Source organism: Trichoplusia ni, chromosome 13, assembly GCF_003590095.1.
Source record: "Trichoplusia ni isolate ovarian cell line Hi5 chromosome 13, tn1, whole genome shotgun sequence".
Classification (NCBI taxonomy): Eukaryota; Metazoa; Arthropoda; class Insecta; order Lepidoptera; family Noctuidae; genus Trichoplusia; species Trichoplusia ni.
In genome coordinates this window covers 6,645,188-6,669,064 of record NC_039490.1, presented here as the reverse complement: position 1 = coordinate 6,669,064, position 23,877 = coordinate 6,645,188, and the positions used below count along the sequence as shown (strand labels likewise).

Genomic DNA, 23,877 nt, shown 5'->3' with positions numbered 1-23,877 from the left:
GCAGTACTCCACGTAACTACAGCTTGTTATGTGCAAAGCTTTGTTTTTGGCCTTCAAACTACATATTCGGTGGAGGGAACCCTAATCTGATATAATTTTTGCAAAAATCAAAATAACTCTGCTGTTGGCAATTCAAATGAAATATAATTTCGTTCCATTTAGGAAAAAAATAATTGCAATGATTATTTGTTTTGCAAAAATTATTTTAGTTTTTTTTTGTTTTTATCTACAGATGAACTTAGTCGGTGGGTACGCAAATTTACGTATTTTATTTACAAAGTGATCGTAACCCCACATTCTAATTACAATAAAAAAATATGTTTGGCATACATTTTGTGACTCATACAACTACTTTGTACCTATTTATCCCCGTCTGGCATGCCATTATGGCACAATCGCAGGCTTTAATATCAGGCACCAATAATAAAGGCACAATTCACCCCTGAACTACACATAAACATTTTTTGACTTGGCAACATTTGTAATATCAATATTTGAAAAATGTGTTGCAATACTATAAATATATTTTGTGTTATACTAATTTATAATAGGTACTAATACATATATAGCCTATATATGGACGGGATTAATCAAATCATACCTGTTAAAGGAGTCCTAACATCCAAAGAATTTTGTTCAAAATTTGTACATGCAATACATAAACGTTGTATAAAAATGAATAAGATTCAATACTGTAATCTTAATATTATGGCACTCTATTTGCACGTACGTACAGTTATTAGAGCCCGGATATATATTAAACCAATAACACATTTATAAGTTCTCGCTCAGTCTTCAAACCAGAAAATCTCAATAGGCAATAATGATCACAGTAATTATAATGTATATTTGCAATTTTTTTATGGTGCCATATTTGCCATAGGTCATACTAGAGCTGCTGAATCGGTTGGTTCCGCAGGGTTTGTTAACAAGTATATAATTATTAAAGTTCAAGGTCTAATAATAATTACACAGGAGTTTCAGTTTGTATTGTTTAGCACAAGTTAATTACTGTACATATTCCTACAAAAATGGAATTATTTTATGATACTGCCGTGTAATTATTACAAAATACTTAATCTCATAAACGCCTAATATTTTTCACACTTCCATATTTTCTTATCTATTGAAAAGAAACTTGATCAAAATTACACATAAATATGGCTTTGCTCAAATGACTTTCCAACAGTTATACTCTAAAAAATAAGCTCATGTGAAAGTTACTAAGCCAGGAACAAAACCTGCAACCAACCAGTTCAAACGGCCTACCTTTCAAACTTGTACACCGAGCACTCTATCAACAACAAACTCATACCTCACCTCATCAGTCTTTGCGTCATCCTTCGCTTCTTGACCTTCAAACTCAGGGTCCAAAGTGTGTAAAGTGTCCAAAGTGGTCAGAGTGTCCAAAGTGTCCAAGGTGTCGAGAGTAGTCAGCGTGTTCAAGCACGGGTTCTTGCATTCGACGACCTCTGCCGCGCCCTCCTGGCTGGTGGTCTGTATGTCTCGACGCAGCTCGTACGATGTCTTAGAGGACCTGCCGTCTGGTGTTCTTCTTTCTTCTAGATCTTCCTCCCAGTCGTCTTCCGAGAGTATCTCGTCGCCATCTTCTCCGGGTAGTAAGGGGATGGTGGATTTCGTGCGAGTGAAGAAGGCCATCTTTTCCCTGTGGAGAAAACAAAAACTATTAAATCCTGCATGAAGAAAGCTGGAAGTACACTATTTTTGGGAGGGCATCACTTTAAAAAGCTTGACTTTAACCACACTTTATGTGTGGTTAAAGGTTAAATAGGTTGTTAAGAAAAGCCCAGCCATCTTTCGCTGTCAATATTGGAGCACGGGCTTTTGGGTGGTAAAGTAATCTTGCATGTGGTGGGATCCATTCACAGCGGGGTCATTTTCATCATGGGGATCAGTATGTCACTTCTTTACTCACTTGAAGGTGACGAGGTCAGGTTTCCGGCCGCCCTGGCGCGACTTCCTGAGGCGGTAGATCTCGCGGCAGGTCCTGCTGAGCAGGCGCGAGGCGCGGTCCCCGGGCTGCGCGCCGCCCGTCACCAGGCGCCGGAGGGTCTCGTCCTCCGCCACCCACGCGGCCACTGCGGGGTCCCCGCGAGTGTACGCTTCTTCTAGTCTGTTGGGGATTATGAGCTTAGTGAATAATTAAGACAACATGTTACGGTAATCTCGGGACGTTGGTCCCATTAAGGCATATAAGACTATTATATAGCTGTTTGGAACAAATACTCTGATTTTTCGACTCCTGAGGTGAAGGACATAGCTTTCAGTGAACATAGTTTATTTATAGATAGTACAATTGTCCCAAGCTGGAATCGACTCTCTCTCTCCGAATTTCAGTCAATAAGCTAATTCAATTTTGATTACAATCAATAGAACCAATAGTGGCGTCGCTTCTTTTTGGTAATATTTTCTTTTTTATCAAATCAATAAGGATCTCCATCGGTTCTTTTTTCTCCAAAATTATTATTTTATAGAAATTGAACGTTTTCATTAGTGAAGTTTAGTTGTTGCTGCGTACCTCTTCTTGAGCGCGGTGAGGTTGGCGATGTCTGTGCGCAGGTCGTGCAGGCGCGAGTGCTGCGCGCGCAGGTCCAGCGCCAGGTCCAGCGACGTGCGCGAGCGCCGCCAGCCCGCGCCGCGCGCGCCGCCGCCCGCCGACAGCCGGCCCCATCTGGGGAACACAGGCGGGGTTAATACTGGGGATCTGGATTTTTTGTAAGGGTCATGTACAAAATGGTGTCAGAATTCAAGTCGTCAGTAGGCCTCTAACATTGCTTGCAGGATTGCCGATTTAACAATAATCAAAGTCAAAGTCAAAATCAAAGTACCTAGCTTTATTATGTTAATTGAGTATGTTACAGATGTTAAATAATAATAATGAAGTGCTACAATCAGCCTATTTAGGCGTATAATAATTAAGTAATGTTGTCTCAATGTTTTCCTTCAAACCATGAAGGTGCTCACTAAAAACTTAAATTTTGAACTTAAAGGCGTTACTTATTTCTTTAACTTATTGGATTATTTTGCAGCAACTGAAGTAGGTTTAACAACAACCCGGGACGACTTCCTGAACGTGACTTATTAGCTATAACTAGAGCCTGACAATTTCGGAAGGGAATAGAAGCTGATTATTATATTACCTGAGCGAGCGCCTCTCTCGCACGCTGCGGTCGAAGGGTATGCCAGCGGCGGGCGGTGGGCGTGACGTCACGCGCCGCGCGTACGCCGCCATCGACGAGTCAGACTCCGAGCGGTTCAGTCTGGAGACAAGGTAGTTTAAGGTTAGCATTCATTCATAGAGTTTAAGGTCAGCTTCATAAAAGGTGACCTATTGAAAATGGATGTGGAAGTACTGATGATATAAACTTTGAATGGCTTCTGCTCATTAATTATAGCTGAGAAGGCTATTACTCAAGCCTCTCTTTCCGGGACACTAAAGTTGTTTAAATATCTTAGCTCTTCGAAACTTGGCAGATGACATAGTTCAATAAGAAAAAAAGTTATATCTTTGATGGCTTCTACATAAAAAACAAACCATGATTACTATGAATTGAAAAAATTCTTCGACACCCTCATTAACAGCTAAGTTTAAGCTAAAATTTTGTTAAAAAGACCTAAGTTTATAAATGGCGTAGCATTAAACAAAATTACACTTGTAACATTACCTGCATATGTACTGTGCTTTGGCAATGCTCTGCGGTTGTGGGGAGAACGTTTGTGACCTCTTAATGGTGGCTAGGGGCTCGGCGGGGCTGGCGCTCACTTGCTGACTCTTTCTATAAAACCAAAAAGCATAACAATTATAGTTATACACCAAGGAAGTAAAGTTAGTAAGGTAAAACTTGATTTTAGTCGATTTTGTTAAAACTTACAAAGTGTGACTTTATTTATAAAAATAATTTGGGAAAACACATCATATAGTCGCCCTTGAGTGTCATGTTATCTTTGTAAATTTACAGACGAAAGGCATTTTAGAATTTCACTTTAGCTAAGTGTCTTTTTTGTCGTTTGAAAATTAGTGAAGTTGTTACAAAATCGACTAAAATACAAAATGCTTTGACATTTAGGATACATCCACATTGTGCCACTTTCCATGCTTGTTTCATGCACTACACTTGTGTATGTCAGATGAATAAATAACATGCAGAGTGACATACTCAAGAGATCATTACATAAATATTATTGCACACAAATGGCTTGATAAAATAAATAATTCTATTCTTCTTCTAGAGTCGTAATATAAATAAAATGTCAAATTTTTATGTATTTATGTATCGTTTTTGCGACGGTTTTGTAAATTAAATTCAAATGTAGGCAAAAGCCTTCATACGGCGCCTATAAAAGCGCTGGTCCAATTAGCCACAAACTATTCAAGAAAAAAAATGTTATTTATATTCACTCATTTAATTTAATAATAGAGACTGCACAGATTGAGATCATCATGCCAAACCCATTTCGGCAGTTCGATCCATGGGTAAGGCAAGCATTTGTGATACACGAATGCTTGTCCTGAGTCTGGGTGTCTTGTGCATGTGACTTGAATGTTTGTGAAACAGTCCGCGACACAAAAACTAAATTTCTTAGGGCGGGATTCCTTAGTGTTTTATAAATAAAAATAATAATATATATAGATAGCAGTGAACCCACAAAGGCCGACACAATGTAAACATACCTATATACAACTATACAAGTAGGGGTTTATATTATTTCTCTAGTGGAGCCTGTTGAGGTCTGCCGTCGGCCGCCGCTCGCCTCAACTTCATATATCTGAGAGGAAAATAATACTGTAGCCCGACACCTGTGTTAGTAAGCGTATACCTAACTGCTACGGTTTTAAGGTCTAGTTTTCTTTGCACTTTAATTACTATATTTAGAATTTTTATAGATTGTTTTGTTTTCGGATTTGAACAACCTCTTAGTTGTGAGTTAAAGGGAGTGTTGGCTGTTTTGTTATACAGGTATATGTATGAGGTTGGAACTTTAATTCACTTTAGGTAGATTTCTGTTTTCAAAGATACAACTGAAAGGCTAATTTAGGTGATATTATTTTTTGTTCTTTATATACCTAGTAGTTTTAGCTCTGATGTCTCACATTTTTTTCATAAGTAAAAATAGAAAACAACTTAAAATCTAAGCCTATATACAGCTTCTTACACTTAAACATAGAGTTTTAGTCACAACCACCAATAAATAAATAAATCCTGTACCATATTTATATTACCCATCACACTACTTATTTTAAACCTAATTTAATATAATTTACAAAACAATCTTATAGTACAGAATTGCCTTATAAAAATGTCCTTTGTAAAAAATGTTATGTAAATCCCTTGTACCTAAAAACGTATACACATTTCCTTCAAACAAGTTTTCATAAGCCTTACAAGTATGTCTTGGTACAGGGATACCTAAGACTCATCCTTAGGCAGCTTACAATAGGGGTTATATTTCAATAACAAGAGTTATCAATCGTATAAGGGTTACATAAAATTAGTCCTTAATTACCTTAACATAAGAACTACATTCGTATAGGTGTACATACCTTCTATGTAACTGCCTGGCTCCCTCTGGACAGAAGTTGCACTCGGTGTTGGTCTCCTTCTCGGCTGTGGTCGGATGTAGAAACTCTTCTTCTAGAACGATGTCCTCCTCAGGAATGTAGTCCTCGAATGAATCCTCTTCCACTATCTGTGGATGGAATAACATATTTTTTATTAAAATATATCATTTAAAAAATAACTTTTGAGGAGTATGACAAAATGAGGAAAAAACTGTACGGATCAATTTCTTCTATTTGTTGAAGTGAGCAAACGTGGGGATTTTTATATGAAAAGAAGCCTTTTCCCAGTTCTGTGATGTATTCAGGCCGGTATCAGAGTTAAATGCAGTGCATAGTTTACTAATATGTTAGTTTGTATGAAATCTTCGTCTGACAACCAGTCTAAGGGAGTTGCCCAGGTAACTGGGTTGAGGAAGTCAGATAGGCAGCCGCTTCTTGTAAGACAGTGGTACTGTTAAGACTGTTAGTCGAGAAAAGGTTAGGATGATGAATGAAATATACGTCCTAAAGTGAACACCACAAATTAAGGTATGTTATAAGTATTTAGTACATTTACATAGTATATGGTGTCAGCTATATTAATATGTTACAAACCTGATTAAGTGGCTCTCTGGACTCTTCGTCTTCCGATGCTGAATTGTCGCCGCAGTCTACATTGCATTCCGCACCCGTCATACTTTCTGGACCTATAAACGTTAAAAGAATATCTCAAATACAAAATTCTCGTATCACGGTGTACGAAATTGAATTCTTGCGAAACGGCTCGATCGATTCTCATATAATTTTATGCATATTGGGTAGGTCTGAGCATCTTACAACATCTGTTTTCATAGCTCTATTTTTCTTATTCATTCATATGGGAAACACAACGTTTGCTGGGACAGCTTGTAATTTCTATGAATAGGTAAAAGTTATTTCTTTGTTATTTTCTGCCTAAGCTAAAACATGTTTGTTTGATCCCGAAACTAGACATTTAAACCTCCGATCCAAGTCCCCCACAAGTTTCTTACCTCTATTTCTTGTTAACGTAGACGTTTGTGACGATATGACAGTGGACTCATCCGAACTCTCATCTCGTCTCATGCATCTAAAGCTCAGCACGTTGTACCACTTCTGACTCACGGTCCCGGGTTCGAAGTCTGCTAAACTCACTTGAGTGCAACCCTGTAGGAAATATAGTGGTATGAGTAAAGTGGGTCAATTTGGGTTTGGGATTTTTGTGATTGAAGTCGTGGTCAGAAGAAAATCGCTCTCGCCTTGTGGGTTTGTCACATGGCACTCAAGGCTGGATGCCGAATACTCGAATTTGGCTAGTTTTCATCATAAGTATAAGTGTCCATTAAAATAAAATATTAGAAATGGCTAGATCAAATGAGTGGTGGGAAATATTCATATTTTTTAATTTAATTTCCCACACGCCGTTGGTATACTTTGGTTTGCAATAATCTTTTACCCGCTTTCCGAAGCAAACAAGTAATAGAGCGCTTGATGTAAGTGTGTTCATCATCGTAGATTGATCGCGCCGGCAGTGAGGTTACCCAGCAGCCTAGAGCTCCCCCGCTTGACTCCTGCTGTGTAAGTATGGTACTAGTGGCGCGGCACTGACACCGCTCCCGTCTCCCACCTTCCGCAACAGACTTGCAGAGCGTGTTAGTGTTATGCGGTAGTGACCCAGAGCCCCCGTCTCACTCCTGCAGTGTATGGAGCTAGTGGTGCGGTACTGACCAGACACTCGCTGCCGGCGGTGAGGTTGACCTGCAGCGTGGCGGCGGGCAGCGCGTGCGGCGCCAGCGCGGCGGCGTGCGCGTGGCGCCAGCACAGCGCCGCGCCGCGCCACGCCGCGCCCGCCGCGCGCCACACCACGCCGCCGCCGCCCACCACCAGCGCGCCCACCACGCCCCTACACAACAATACCACACCATTAGCTCGAACAACCTACTACGATATCTGTTTACTCAGGAGATAGAAAAATCAGTAACAAAATGAAATAAATAAATAATAACACTAGGAACGCTATGACCAAAATGGTCAACCATCTACGAACCGACCGTGTCAAGCGTAGGTAACTCTATGGTCGATCAACTTATATAGTTATAGCTTAGCCACGAGCTCCTCTATAATAAATATAATACTGCCACTAAATAAGTAATTTCATAACTATGCTTTCTACTAACAATTCTTACCGATGTTAAAATGCCGACATCGTATGTAAAGTAACGTCTTTACATACGATGTCGGCATTTTACACGAAATTAAAGCGGTCGTCCTACTGTATGATTTTTATACTGAGGTACAACAGAAAAACGCTTGTAATGCAGTGACAATAGACACGCAGAACACACACACACACACACAGACACACAAACGCAAAGATCACGTCGCGACATCTATAAGGCATATTGAATGCCTACGGCTGGAGAAATATGAAAGCCATTCATGACGACTTTGCGTCCTTTTTTCTAAAAATTGTTTTTGGCTTATCAGATCACATAAAAATATATGATAAAATAGTTTCTTACAAAAGCAGAAATGAAAAAAAAAAACTAAAATACTTACACTTGAGTCCCAATGTCGATAAACAACGCATGCAAGTTGCGCGCGCGCAGGATACCAATTTCCAACGTACTCTCCTCAACGCAGTATCGCAACTTAATCTCAATTTGGGCAGTGTTCACTGTAACAAAAAAAAAACGTACTTTAAACAACTATTATTAAGTAAAAAAAAACTGAAATAAAAATTCCATTCTGAACATAATAAGTCCAAAATTAACATTCCGAAAATACGCACGTGGGTAAAACCATATACCAGGAACAAAAAAGGAAGGAAAAAATCGTTAAACAATACAATAATTTGAGTACCTGGCCTATATAGAAAACACAAAGTATTACAACCCTAAATGGTCAAGCAATAAGGTCTAATTTCACTCGCTTTTGACATAATATTAGTACGTTACTGCTAGCCAAGTTCCTTACTTAACACTGTTGCAATAAGGTGCATTTTTCTTTGCCATCGTTAAAAGGATCAACAGCATCTTATGTTAAACAATTTTGAGACGTATTTCTATAGATTTAAGTTTCATTTTACCTGCATTAGAAGGATCGTTGGCTGCCTGAGCCGCCTCAAAGACGCCGGAATCGCCAGCCACCGACTCGTCGCTTACTGCCGCAGACACAGATCTAGTGTTTGTACCTGTAGAGAAGATAATGGTTTATTGTTGAATAATTCCATAGCTTATTAAATATTAAAGTAAATTAAAACCTTTTTTACCTAATAAAGTAGATATTTTTTTAGCTTAAATGCGTTAACTTTTATAATCTATTGACGAATTTGTGAGCTTCTAAGTCGATTATAAAAGAAATCTGACAGTGCGTTTTATTTTCTACGACTTGGGTATTTTAGCTCGTAATAATTATGTTATAGAGTAATAGGGTATTTGACTAAATCTCTGAATATAAATATGTATAGTCTGTCAGACAGAATTCCAAAAAAATATTGAATACGTATATTTCATTCTATCATATCATTAAAAAAGGAAGGAATCCCCTTATTTTTTAGTTTATGAGATAAAGGGAAAAATACGTATCCAATATTTTTTTTGATATCTGTCAGACGGACTTAACACCTTTCTTTAGTAACTCTATTTAGTAATTAGTGTATATGTATAACTGACCACTAGATGAGGGAGTTCGCGGCGACAGCGGTGGCGGGGGCGTCTCGGAGATAGGCGAGAGAGGCTCGCACGGCCGACCGGGGCCTTGCAATTGCACTGGAACTAATATAATTACTGTTAGATTATGTTTAATAAATAAAAAAAACTCTTCAAGAGAAGCTCTACTACTTGAAATATAGACCAGAAATATTGTGGTAAGAGCACAGAATCCGGTAAGTTAGGTCCGAAAAACGCAAATTATTTTGATAATGATTATGGATAATCAATATTTTGTAATTATTAGTATACAGAAGAAACAATTTATACATAAAAAATGCAACTTGTCTTTTCATAAAATTCATTATTTACTGCAACTAGTATTTAAGTTAATATCTTAAGGGGAATTCTGTTAAAGTTTATGATTAAGGGTTTATTTTAATTTATTTAGCAGAAAGTGCCAGTTGAATACTTACTTGTAGCAAGTCCCGTTACTTCGTTCAGTCCTGTGGCGACACCTATTCTCATTTCTGCTAATTTCTCTTCTAACTCCCTTTGCTGCCGTCTTTGTCTTTCCACCTAAAACAAAACAAAATTATTAGTTACAGACAATAATTACACTCACTTCATTTAGAAATACTACTTTATATTTCAGTTTTGTACTGTAAATGACAGGTTGTTTGTTTTGCAATTAACTTGTCACTAGCTAAAATACTTTTTGCCTTATATCAAACTTGAATAAAATATAAAAGCATTATTTTATGAATTTGTATGGCAATTCGACACTGTCCCGCGATAGTGATCAACGGCAAGTGTGTACAATTGTGTAAAATCACGATCTCACACGCTTTCATCTTTAAAGTAAATTGTTTATGTTGATTAAAACATGGATTTTCCTTAATAATGTTGAAACAATGTTATGATTAGACCATAACTGAACCGAATTCTTTTTGTAATAATTTGTTTGGTCGTTTTTGTCTAATGACTTTGATGTTGACTAATTATGGCTTAATTCAATTATTCATCCTATTTGATCCTATCTGCTTATCATAGCATTTCTAAAAATATAATTTGTTTTGTAGCTAGTGATTATGAACATAAAGTTAGATACAGTCATAACTGACAAATCTCGCCGATAGCTGGCATGTCTTAATACAGCCCATGATTTCTCAAAACTTTGAACTGGCCATTTGGAAAATGAAGTGAAATAGCCAACGTCCTGGAATTCTTACCTGATTATAAGGTGGTGGAGGTGGTGGTGGGCTTGCGGAAGACAGACTGCTTCTTGGAGACAACGAGGGTTGTGACGGCGAGCTGCTGGCTCCAGGAGTTGCACTATCCGTATAACTAGTACCACGCAATAACCTGCCGAAACAAACCTCCGTATAAATATCATAAAAGAAAGTAACGCTCGTTAGTGGAGATGCCGAAAGGCACGGAACATTAGAATTGCAAACGTTTAGACCCATATTTGACTATCTACAAATCTAAGAATTCCATTTGAATGTCAAACGAATTATAAAAACAATAGCGATAAGTATGTCGAACATGTATCAGTTTACCTTATAGGATACCATGCAATACAGTGATTTGGTAATCCTAGGAGAAAGTACAAATGCAGCCCGGATACCTTTTTTGGATTCGCTTGCAAATATTTGGCCTGAGAAAGTTGAATCGATCTAAGAAAGTTAAACCATTGTACAACTTAATTTAAACATATAAACACTTTATAAAGGTCCTAAATCGAGAAGAATTAGCATAAACCTATCTGAATGTTGCATAAATTGACTTGATGTATCGCAAAACGTGTTCATAATAATTTACAGTGACGTTTGAATGGAGAAAAGTGTTTCGCACTCACCTTTCAACTCTTCGATGCAAATCGACCATATCGATAGGCTTGTCAACTTGGAACGACGTGGCGATTTGTGGTCCGCCGTAGATATCGGTAAAGCTGATGCCGGAGCTTAAGGAGCCTTTACTACTTGCTGTAGAAAGGGACCCTAAGCTGGAACTGCTTGAGACGGATAAGGTGCTTGCTGATAAGGTCTTCAACTGCCCTTCTAAGGTCGTCATTGAGGTCAGAGCGTCTTTCAACTGCTGTAGCAACAATTGCTTCTCTTCATGCAACCTTAGCCGGTCCGCGATACACTTGTTCGACATCTCGAAGGCGTTTTTCAAGTCTTGCTCTAATCTCTTACACTCAGTTTGGATTTCACTCATCTCTTGCTTAGATCTCGTTCTGGGAGTTATACTCCTTAGCTCTCTTAACAACTGCTCTTTCTCTTGGAAGAGTAGTAATCTATCTTTATCAGATTCCGCTTGGCCAGGTTGGACTTTGTCCTCGAGGTCAGCTAGCTGTTGCTGGATTTGCTGTATCCTCTTCCTGGCTTCGTCATACTGAAGGCGTACCCGCGCCATTTCAGCTAGTCTTGTGCCGATTGGTACTAAGTCAGCACAGAGGTCAGTTTGGGAGGCAGTACTGAGTTTCTCTTGTGGTAGAGAGAGGGTGGACAAATCAGGTGATGCGTCTCCCAGTTGCAGTCTCGTTAAGTCGTCTTTGAGTTTTGCTAACGACTGCATGAGGTCTGCTCTTTCCTTTTCACCGGAGGTGAGGGATTTCTGAATATTTTTTAATTCAGTCATGATAGCTTGAGCTTCGGTTATGTTGTAACAGCCTTGCTGGGCACTTATCTTCTGCTCTACCCTGAAAAAAGAACTTACATTAGTATCTGCATCCATAAAAAATCACTGAAAATGGCTGCACAGCATTCATGTCATCTTTTCCAGTGCGGAATGTAGAGCCAACAGCCAAATTTAAGTACTGTCATTTTGCATACGACTTTTATGAAATATATCAAGTTTAATACTAACTCAGCAAGGGTATCGACTCCGCGGCGTGCGCTGGCGACTTCAGCGCGGGCCTGCCTCAGCTCCTTGCGTAGCTGGGCGACCCGGCCGCGCGCCTGCGTCACCTCTGACCTCAAGAGCTCGGGGTCATGACGCGATGTCGTCGACGTCGTCGTCATCGACGTCGTTGATGAACATACTGTGGTAGAGAGATGGATATTCGTAAAGCGAGATATGATTTAAAAGAAAAAATATTATTCTGTACTAGCAAATGGACAGGTGCTTGGTCTAGATGGGGAATTTACTTTAAATCAGAAAGTTTATTCTTCAAGTTTTAGAAAGTGAATTTCTGTCTGGTGTTTCTCTGTTATTGTTTAATGGAATTTAAACAATATTAATAGTGTATATATTTATTAATGCAAACCCTCCCCTACTTAAGACTGGTGTATAAAATTTTAAGTTAAACGAGGTACATTTTTTTATCAAACTTTTTACAAGTAGCTAAAGTGAATAAACTTATCATGCGGTCCTGCGTAATGCTTACCGCTAAAGCAAGACAAACAAATCGTTTCTTTACAAATGAATGCTTCAAATAAAATAATCGCACGACGCCACAGTTAAATACTAAATTGCTTTCAATAAACGGATAAGTATTAACATTAAGAGGCAAGTTTTTGCAATAAAATGTGAACACAATCTATGGAATCAGATAAACATAACACTTCATGTAATTTGTCTTGTAGTTTTATTTTTCATCGAATCCGTACCGTATGAGGCGTTGAAGCTATAAAGCTCATTTTAGCAAATCAATTTTGTTGTCTTGTTTTTAAAATACTTTGTTTGTCGTAGTGAACAATAAATGGCTTTTACTTATTGGACACTGCTAATTAATCCGTCTCGTTTATGGTTCTAGCAAAATTGAGTCAAACTTTGAACGAATAGTGATGGAATAAAAAATAAGCAATATGGCTTTTAAATTATTTTCAATTTGTATAAAAAAGAACTCGGTATATAATAAGATAATAACTTGTGATATTTAGTGCCTGTATCGAGTACTATCTGTTTGAGAATACCAGTTGAATTGAATATACAAGAACGTTGCAAAAAGATACAAAAGTCCTTTTGGGCTTATTTTCTTTATTTTTTTTACGCGTGCTTAACTAAGTAAAAAACGAATTATTAATTTCTCAATACCATCGAAAATAAAAAAAAAACTTCGAGAACTGGTCTAGAAAAATACCGACATGTCATAGATACATACTGGATATCTTTTGATAGTTAAAGCTGCCAAGGGAATATAGTCCTTATTACTTACGACTAGTCCTGGAGGCTGCGAGCGTTGAGAGCGCATTATTCAGATGCTTGTACTCATCCTGGGCTAAACACAACCTCTGTCTCTTCACATCGTACATCTCCTTCTTCGCCTGTGGACAAGAGAGAGATGGGATTAGTATTTACTTCAAAATATAATTGTAGTCATTTTTATGGTGTCATTCTCTTTTAGCTATTGAACATCTTAAAACAAGTCTTCTTAAAGTGAAATTGTTGTAATTTATTACGTTGTTACTGAACATAGTAAAAAAAAATATTGATTATATTAGAAGCAGAAATGATGTGACTGTACGGATAGCCGAGAGGTATAGATTACCACGCTTAAACGAGCGACGTGTCGCGGGTTCTATCCCCGGGACCCATAATTTAACTACAGTTTTTCAAATGGAAATTATTAAGAATAACATTACGTAATGCCGATGATGATAAACTCGATTAGTTAGGAGCATACTAAATTCAAGCCGCAAGTGGCTAAATAGCTTCGCAAAATATTTCAAAAAGGCTTTAGGATCACTTTGCTTTGAGTCTACAAGTAACATTGTAATATAACATGTGTATGACATGATAGATTTGAACGTAAAATTCAGCGAATTTTACTACTATTTGCTACCAGACATTTTGTAAAATTATAGCAATTTATAAATCTAAAGTAACTTTTTAAAAAAGAAATCCCTATTTAATTACAAGTGAATCATCCTCCTTATATAGAGAGTTCAAACCACTAGTACAACGTCCCAAAAATATTTTTTCCAAAGCAATAACAATTTATATCAAACTTCAATATTAACTGTAATTACTTTAAGAGGAACACCAATCATTTGATTTAAAAAGGGTACGTAATTATGTTGATGAGTTGTTGAGTTTAATTTTTTGTTGGCAACATAAAAATTGATTGAATTACGAGACAAAGAGTATAAAAACTTAATTAGTTGCTACTGGTGCTTAAGACGTATACTTCGGTTTTTATTACGTTTAAACTTATGATCGAGTGTGAAAAATTGCTTTAACTTCTCGACGAGACTGTACTAGGTGTACTGCAAGACGTACATATTATTTAAGTTTTATCAGCAAGCCATCTCTCACAGATCGACCAGCATCAAACAAATCGTAAAACATAGTGTAACTACATAAAACAAACATTGTTCTGTTGCCTACGTGATGGACTTAGGCACTTATAGTACAAAAGTAAATGATACATGTATTATTTCACACTTGAGTTCCAAGTCGAAAACTATTTGTTATCTCCAGTAGTTAGTTAAATAGGCTTTTAATTTTGCTTGCTAGAATGACTTCAGTTTAAAAGAATATTAACCGTAACTTGTTCAAAATATGTGCCAAAATACAAGCATCTTAATTTTTAGTAAAAACATTGAGATTAACTAAGAAATAATGAAGACATCTCGCGAGTCCACACTGAATTCATCGAGTAACATATAAAATTAACAAGTCATTAGAACAAAATACCGAAACACGCATTTTTTGCTCCAAACTCAAATACAGTAATATAAGTTGGGCAATGACTTTTTAAGTTTGGAATCCGTGTAAAAACAGCGTGCCATTGTATCTACGGTTCTATCCTGTTCTGCAAAAAACAATTAAATAACTACATAATGAACATTGTATTCGAAGCAATGACGTCAAATACTAGGCGTAATGTGAGCATATTTTGAGCAGAAAAACAAGTGACATTTACAGTGAAAAGTCGCAGCGATCCATTGAGCCTGCAGGCTTGTTGCAGACGGCTCCAGGTGTGCGGCGGGCACTGCGGGAAAGTTCCATTTCTGCTGAGCACCTGCGTGGCCACGTAACCTTGACCCTCGTAGTACGCGACTTCAGACACCGGCACTAAACGCACTTCCGCGGATCGGATCTGACGCACTGACAGTATGTTCTCGTAAATAGCCTCGTCCTCGAGGTTCTGGCCTTCGGGGCACAGGCGGTAGCCGAACTCGCGGCTGATCTCGTCGAGGTTAGCGTACTCGGGGCGCTTGCGCATCTCGTCGATGTTCTGGTACTGGGGCTCGTCCCGCACGCGCAGGCCGGGCGGGCGCGCGGACGTGGTGTCGACGCGCACGCCGTACTCGGGCGGCGGGCGCTCCATGCGCGCGAGCTGGCGGCTGCCGAAGCAGCCCCGGCACCAGGTGTGAGCGCGCGCGCGCACGGGCTGCGCTTCGGGCTCCGGGGGAGGCGGCTGGGACCACATAGTGAGCGCTCGCCGCAACGGACACATCTTAACCCCCAAAAGGGCGCGCGTCGACTGGCGCGGGCGCGCGGAGCTCGGATGGCGCGCAGTGGAATGCGCCCGCGCCGCCGAAAGAATGCAATCTCGGGCGCATTTCGGAGGTCGATCTCTCCAAAGGGCCGGGGTCCGCGGGCGCTCCCGCCTCCCGGGCCGCGGCCATCTGTCGTAATAAGTTCGTCGAATCGAAACGCACGGCCCGCCGAGGTGTCGGCGCGCGGCGATGCACTAACGGACCATCATTGACCTCATCCCGTGTCCTCACGCAAAATCATTCACAGAATTGTATTTCCTTGATACTAAATTGATTTTAATTTTAGGGGTCCTTATAAGTTTATACTTATACAGACCCTTATATTGGATCTTTATTTGCTCAAGGCATACACTTTGGAATTATAACATGAGTTATAAGGCAGTAAATTCCATTGATTTAATTATTTGTCTAGATCCAAATCAGTGGCAGCCCTGAAGATCGTAACAGTTGTTTAATTATTCAGAATCAAGTTAGGCTCGTTAACTAGACGGCGATAAACAATCGTAATCGCAGCAATCCGAGGACGACCGCGGCGACAACAGCGCAGCGGAATGTAAAAAAGCCGAGCAATTTCACATGTGACACTGGCCATGTAGCGGTCACGCGCCCGCAGTACTTAGCGCGCGATTTTCTCAGATTTTCCACGTAATCAATTTACATGGTTTAATGGTGGTATGCGAGGGGCGAGGGTGCGGGGATGCGGGGTCCCAGGGCACATCTGCCGGCTACAGGTAGACGCGCACATTTTTGTTCCGGAATTCCTTTACACGCATTTGCAATCCCGTCCCGACTCCGAGCCTACGTATTAAACTTGAGTTCGGAAGTAAGAAAAAAATTAAAAGCAAGTGAATTCACGTAAACTGTTTTGTCGATCGGTACGGTCTGTGCGTTGTGGAGCTATTCTCACGCTGGTCGTACGTTGAAATAGCTCGCATTTTTTTCTTAGCTAACCAACCGCATAATTCTGAAGCCACACATGTGCGCGCATGTTTGATTTTTCAATAGACACGCGAGCACGTTGTTCTGCAATGTGATTTTATGTAAAATACATTATGAATATAATAAGTATCACGAATACAATGCAGACATTTTAAGAATGTTCTCCTGGAATTCTTCTTTTTGCTGTCGGTGTAATACAATTCATATTTTTATATGGTAACCACAGGTTAGTATGAATCTGTCATCAGGAGCAACAGAATAGGCAATTTAATTCATAAAATTCATCGTTAACGCGTTGATGGTATACGGGCAGGTAATTTGGCACGGTGCCTACATTCCAGCGTGCGGTATGAACGACTAATAGCACCATGTGTTTTTTGCTAACAAATACCGGTAAAATTTCAGGTAATGACGAAAATAACACGGATAATTGGATTGGGTTTTTGCTGTAGGTTCACGAATTTTAGTAGAATTTTTGATTAGTGAATTAATACCCATTGTGCATTATACGGCCTAAACTCATATAAAATTGTATGTTACATCATCTAAATACATTAATTTATTGTCATGTGAGTACTGCATCTGCGATAATAGGGCAACATTAAAAGAGAGGTAATATTATTTCCCATACGAAAGCCAGAATCTGGATAAAAGTTTAACTGGAATTGTTTTTAATCATTATTTTCTTATTGTTGGAATCTGTAAGTTTGCCGTAGGGGTTTCTAGTAAGCATCTGCCTCCCTCGGACCGGTTGCTTTTCGACTCACTCTACCGTACTTGCATCTCTTTCTTTCTTACTCAACTTTACGTATGATGTCGTCTCTATCGTACCTGCAGCCTACGGAACTAATTTTACGTCTTTTTCTTCTCGTTGGCTATCTGCTGTAAACGACCGACACATTTGAGATTTCTTTCGCTCTTAAAATGAATAAATTTATTTAATTTCAGTTTTATACTAATTTAATTCAAAACAAAAAATACCGGAAAAATATCTCTTGGAAAAAAACCCTGAATTTTAATTAAAGATTTTTATTAACTTCCACTGTTTTCTGTTATTAATTTAAATGAAATAATAAAATGCAAAACAAATGTTATTGTTTAAAACAAAAGCGAAGGTCGTCCGCTAGATAATGTCTGTCCGTATCCAAAAATCAAGCTGGCCGCGGTACCAAGTTTTGTTTTTATTGCTTTCGGATGGTGAGCCAGCGGCCAGTGGCTTGGACTTGGATGCGATTAAAATTCCTGAGATACCTCACGCCTGGTCCCTTGGGCGTTGCGATGCCCATAGACCGGACAAGCCGTGTTACTTTCCTACGCTATTGTTGCTCGTACTAACAAATTGCTGATTTTCTGATAAAAATGTACCATTTTATAAAACAAAGTACGTAACTACGTACCAGGTGTTTGTGGTTGCTATGTGTTTATGTTATTTATTATTAACTTAAGATACTTTAGCACTCAAATGTATAGAGCGTATAGAGCTTTTGGTTGCTTTTTTCTCTATAATTTTTAATTTACGAAATATTATTACAATACAAAAAATAAATGTGGTCATATCTCAAAATTATGAAGTCGCGACGCATGCCACGGGCCGCGGTGAGAGCAATCTCTTGAAGAAGCCCACAGGCACCAACATTACCATATTACAGAAATGATTACTATTACAACATAATACGACGCCATGGACACGACTACAAAATATCATTGTTACTATATTTAAATGTTTCAAATTATTAAGACTAATTTCATATAGACAATTTCGTTAACTGTAACATCCGTTCCAAATATTATCGTACGATTTTACACACATTCAACATTTAAATTAAAACTATACTATGAAAGTAATACATAATTAGCTAATTTATAAAACAAAAATACGTAACCTTTGTAAAAAAAAAGCAAAAAGTAACTTTACAAAATGTTGTCAATTGAGATGTCATCTTGAAAGTATTAATTAATGTGTAATTAATAAGAAATTAAAAAAAATGTCATATATGCTTCGCTAAGAATTCCTCTATGAAAGAAGAAACCTTAATAGGAAACACAAATTTTAATATAGCATGTTCTTAGAAGACTGTAGCTATACATAGCGCACCGTCTGTGGAACCATGCTAGGATCGAACTCAAGATCGTTGTAACTGAAGGCAAAGCATTTCCAATACTGCCACCCGAACATCAACAAACAAGTTGAAATTGCGGTATAGATATATGTTTATCAACCATATTTAAGAGAAACCTGCAATGCCAGAAACACGAGTACATAATACAGTCTTACTTCAAAAACAAAAAAAAGGAATTTCTAGACATTTATTTCATGTCAATCATTTATTATTACATTTCTTAATTAGCATTTCACTCTTCAAGTTTGTAATAAAAAATAGGCACCACAAAATTTACAAGAAAAAGTTTTATACGAATACAAAGCGGACGTAAGAGTGCTACAAAAAAGCCATGTTACTATCAATATAACAAAAAATCAAGGACATGCATCATACGAGTTTAATCTCATCCATCATACATACAGACGTACATACAAAGAGAAGAATGTACCGAATATTCATATTAATAAAGTCGAGTCGAATGCGGTCTAGCGTTATACACGATTATCCTTCCAGGGGGAAAAGAAAAAACGTTGGTAAAAAAAATATATGACAGAAGGCGGTGGAGGGGGCGGCGAGGTGCGCGGGCGCACGAAACACGCGGTTTGACGTATTCGTTTTTTACGCTCATATTCTTATTATTGGGTCCAACCGCTCCCGGTGTTACGGGCGTGGAATGCGCCATAGATCAGCTCTCGCGCAGACGCGGCAACATTTTATTTACTAACTTTAACTTATAAGGAAAACTTTTACACAATGTACTGATTTAAAGTGTGTAAGGTATAGTACTGTATTTTAAAGCATACTTTTACTAAAAATGATAAGCAACAAGGTGAGTAGCAAAATTACATGTAAGAAAAACTTAAATAAAATTTCGGAATAAGTTTTACAACTCAACCAACATTAAGTATACGTTTTACTTGCTTGGAATTTGTTTCGCTTTGTAAAGAAACATGGAACCTTAAAGGAAATAATTACGTCCGTGGCACCATTCAAAATGGTAGAGCCCTTGCAACGTAAGTTCAGTGCACCCTATTACAAAATTCATTTCATAGTATACGCCTATTATCAATTCCATAAATATTTTTATAGTAATCAACCTATCAGCTTGGAACGCCAGTGCGCCGGCAAAGTGGCTATTACTAGATAATTGCACGCACTAAACTTTATGAAATGACATTCATCACTGCCCCTACAAAGGTTTAAAGACATTTTAACAACTAAAAGCTTATAAAATGTTATTAACACATTTTTGTCTTGTATCCTTAAAGTTAGTAAGTAATTGTAAAATTTGATCAAGAATATACAAGTTTATATTATTTTAAAACAAAATGTAAATAATACAAGCGTAAAAGTACCAAAAAATACACGACCAGGATGCAGATCTACCTACGACCTTCATAACGTAAACATTTCTGGAATTTGTTGAAAAAAAAACAAACGAGCAAACACCCTCGTGAGAAATGGTTGAAAAAAAAACACTGAGATCCTTCGCCGTGGATGGGAATCGTGAGTTCCAGGAATTCGCGTGCCATCCATACAATAAATACGTTTGTTCATAGCACAGACACACAGACACCGCCGTTGTGTCGAGGAACCCACCAATGGCTGCTGGAGACACAGATGTAAGGAAAAAACCGCTTGGGTTTCAATTAGACGATAAACATTCCTAGGTTTGTATTTTGTTCTCTATTACAGTCGTTATCTTGTTTAAAGAGGCTTTCTACGAATCCGGCACCGCATTATCTTCAATGTTTTGCGAGCGTCAACGATAATAGATGTGTACTCAAATGATTGATCTCCCAGAACATTAATTCCACGGTCGTCAATTTTCGAACGACAATAGAAAATAAACAGAATTACAATTTACTGGGAACAAGCAAATTACCCTATACGTAACCAGCTCGTAAATCACGCATATGCCTTTAGTAGGCAAGCACGAAGACGGACAAATGCCATAACCCTGGGGCTATGCGTTAAGCATCCCTTTATGCGTTAGGCTGCCCTAAGTGCCCGTGTGAGATGTTGATAGACAGAGAATCTCTCCGGACTGTTTGTATTTTACATATCAAATCAACCACTGAAAACTGGCATGATTAAAAAATATTTATAGTTCTAAATATTTTCAAAATCTTTTTATGTTAACATGACATGCGCACTCGAAACCTAAACAAAAGTAATCGAGAGCAATGAAAAAATGTGGAAAAATATTTCAAATGCGAATTTTCTTTAAAGGCAATTTAAAAGCAACAACCTTAACGAAATGCAAGAGCGTAGGAGGCAAAGACCTACAAAAGCTTGCAAGTAAAGTCGGAATTAAGGACATACTTCATGGCATTATTTGTGTTACGTTTCAAGTTTATACTTATTCATACGGCTGTACTAAATACTGCCCACATGCGCATAGCTCGCGTAACGCAAACGCGGTTAAAGGCATGAATACACATAATTGCGACTGCGTGAGTCTCTGGCGTAGGGTTACCAAAGTAACAATTAAATCGGGCTGAAATAATGGTTTTCATATTTTAGGTCATACAATAAAGATACCTTAGCCTAGCAACTGTTCTTAATTCTAAACTGAAATAATATACATAGCCTGCTACCTAAACCATAAAATAGTTTTATACTAGTTTGTTTGTGCAGTAGATGTAAAAACTTATGCTACAAAAGTTGTAACCAGTTTTGAAAGGACGAAGAAAATTCGAATATTTTTTTTGTAAATTTCTCTGGTAACCCTACTCCAAGGTCCAGCGCGGAGGTCGTCCTGCGCACGCGTCTCCCGCTTCGAAAACAATCTCGGGTTACGGGCACCGAGCTCGTGTGAGCACGAAGTACGGCGGGACGACACGAACTCGCCCGATTAACATCCAGATTGATATGGTCCAGTGCAAAAAATGTATGCCCGAAATGTGGATGGAAATTCTGTACGTGAAAACGTTTTATTTAAAAATAATTGTTCTTAAATGAGTTTCGGAACAAGCATGATTATATTCTGAGCTAGCCGATGTGTATGTCAGAGTATTTTCTGTTAATATCCGTAATAAATGGTCGTAGACGAAATTGATCCTTACAAACGGGATAACAACCAGCTCCAATAATTGCTGATTATTGGAAAACAGGCGTGCAAATTCTCAAAATGTGGAAATGTGTCCACGTTGGCTGCGAGCGTTGGTCATGGTGCGCGCACGCAAGTTTACGACGGGTGTAACATTAGCCGGGCGGCGAAACAATGGGCGCACGCGCTGAGGTCGATCGTCGGGTCGAGGACGGGTCGGGACAGCCTTCCCCGTCCTTCAGCCCTGCCCGCTTTACGTGTTGCTATGGACCTATAGCCATAAGCTTAGTATTCAGGCTTCTTTTTCTTGACTTAAGCAAACTTTTCATTTCAAAAATGCTCTTGTTTTCAACAGACAAACGATTGCTCCCAAAATGTTCCATCAATTTCCTTTCTCTTCAAGACTCATATTAATGTACACAAATGCATAGTGATTCAAATAAACGATAAACTTGTGACTCAAAAGACAGCCATGTACCATTATGTCCATAATTCAATGCGTGTCGAAACATTTTAGAGTGTTAGTTAAAAATGCATCGGAACTCATGTCATCCGCTTATGATTTGAGGATGCATTCCATTACAACACGAACAACATGTCTTTGAGACGAATATAAATAAGAATACGATACTCTCAATTTTTACAAGCAAAGAGAGTATAAATTTTATGGTTGTTAGTCGGGAATTTAAGAGAAAAGCAAATTTTGCTCATAATACTCCAATGTTCTATGAAAATTTCCCTTCTATGCCTTTAAAAAAAAACTAAACAATAATTACACCCGGGAGTCGAACATTCTTTGTTTCCCCACTTACAAGGCGACAGTATAACGCGCCCGCGCCGTCCCAACAATCCCAACTCGTTTTATTTTATGATAGAGATTTAAAAAGGACATTCTGTTTCGACTACCGAGTTACTTATGTTAATATTTAAATGATCCTTTGTGTAAACTATGCTTTAATTCTATTATTTATGAGTATAAGTTTTAAAGAATGTAAGATGTTGTCAATAAAGTCGCATTATTAAGTTTTATAGTTAAAGTTTAAGAAATCATAAAAAGAGATTTATAACTTGGTAATTTGTAAGTTCCATCATCGATGTGTTTCGGAATTTTACAGGCGCCAGTAAAGCCATATTTAATAAATACTTTGATAAAAACGTTATGCCATCAAGCAATTATATTTTCACATTTTATTCACTGTTAAACTGACATCGCACTTTCACTATAGGCATGAAGGTCTTCAATAGCATCATGTACCATAAATACGAAGCTTAAGATGGCTTAACTTACAATTTATACACATATTTTTTTTATAAAATCCAGTGTCAACGGATTTTCAACATGAAAAACCACAAATCACTATTTCTATTTATGCTAACCAACAAAATATCAGAATAATCGTATGCGCCAGTCTGACCTTTAACGGCGCACAGCTTTGACAGATGGTGTCATTAACTGCACCGGCCTATGCGTATCGTGAAAAAAAAAACATTTAAAAAGCTAGGAACGCGTCTATAATTATAATGAAGCATGAACGCTTCGGGTCAAAAGAGTGTGGTAATGTCACTGGTTTAAAATAAGACGTATGAAATGTTTATCTAAAGGAATTCCTCGGTTTACTAGCGAGGGTGGACGCGCATCGCACGTTGGGGTAGTGACGATACGAAGAATTTTACCAAGTGTTATTTAACACCTACATGTTACACACTTAGTTTAAATAACCTTGATAGTAAAATAGTTGACCATGACAATCAATATTTACAATCTGATCGGCATAAAGAATGTAAATTCAAAACACATGCAAAAAAATTCCGATCGATCGAATTCTTAAATCCTCGAACGAGACGAACCAGATGCGCCGAGCAGGTATAATATTAGCGCTACATTTCTGTTCATACCCCAGCCTACAATTATTGACCAAAGAACAACCCGTAATTTATCTACAGTAGCCTGCACGTACGTAATCATTATTTTTAAAATGTTTTAAAATACCGGTCCATGTAAATTGGACGGAAAGAATCCTCTTTAAATTGTATACATCCTTAGGTATCGGCAGTAAGAATTCAATGTCATTTAAGTCGTTTGACTTTGTTCTTACATACC

The 23,877-nt window shown here is 38.2% G+C and overlaps 1 protein-coding gene across 1 annotated transcript; it reads right to left on the bottom strand.

The window, feature by feature from the left end:
- Positions 1 to 209: 209 nt before the first annotated feature.
- Positions 210 to 15,695, bottom strand: LOC113499845 (protein kibra-like). Its single transcript, XM_026880412.1, has 18 exons — positions 15,104 to 15,695; positions 13,394 to 13,502; positions 12,103 to 12,277; positions 11,090 to 11,935; positions 10,461 to 10,593; positions 9,705 to 9,807; positions 9,253 to 9,354; positions 8,667 to 8,771; positions 8,138 to 8,255; positions 7,307 to 7,481; positions 6,592 to 6,745; positions 6,176 to 6,267; positions 5,564 to 5,709; positions 3,687 to 3,797; positions 3,162 to 3,281; positions 2,540 to 2,692; positions 1,937 to 2,134; positions 210 to 1,666 (listed from the first exon to the last, which is right to left on the bottom strand). The coding sequence occupies exons 1-18, from the start codon at positions 15,638 to 15,640 to the stop codon at positions 1,273 to 1,275; spliced, it is 3,771 nt and encodes a 1,256-aa protein (XP_026736213.1). The 5' UTR covers positions 15,641 to 15,695; the 3' UTR covers positions 210 to 1,272.
- Between the last annotated feature and the right edge of the window lie 8,182 nt (positions 15,696 to 23,877).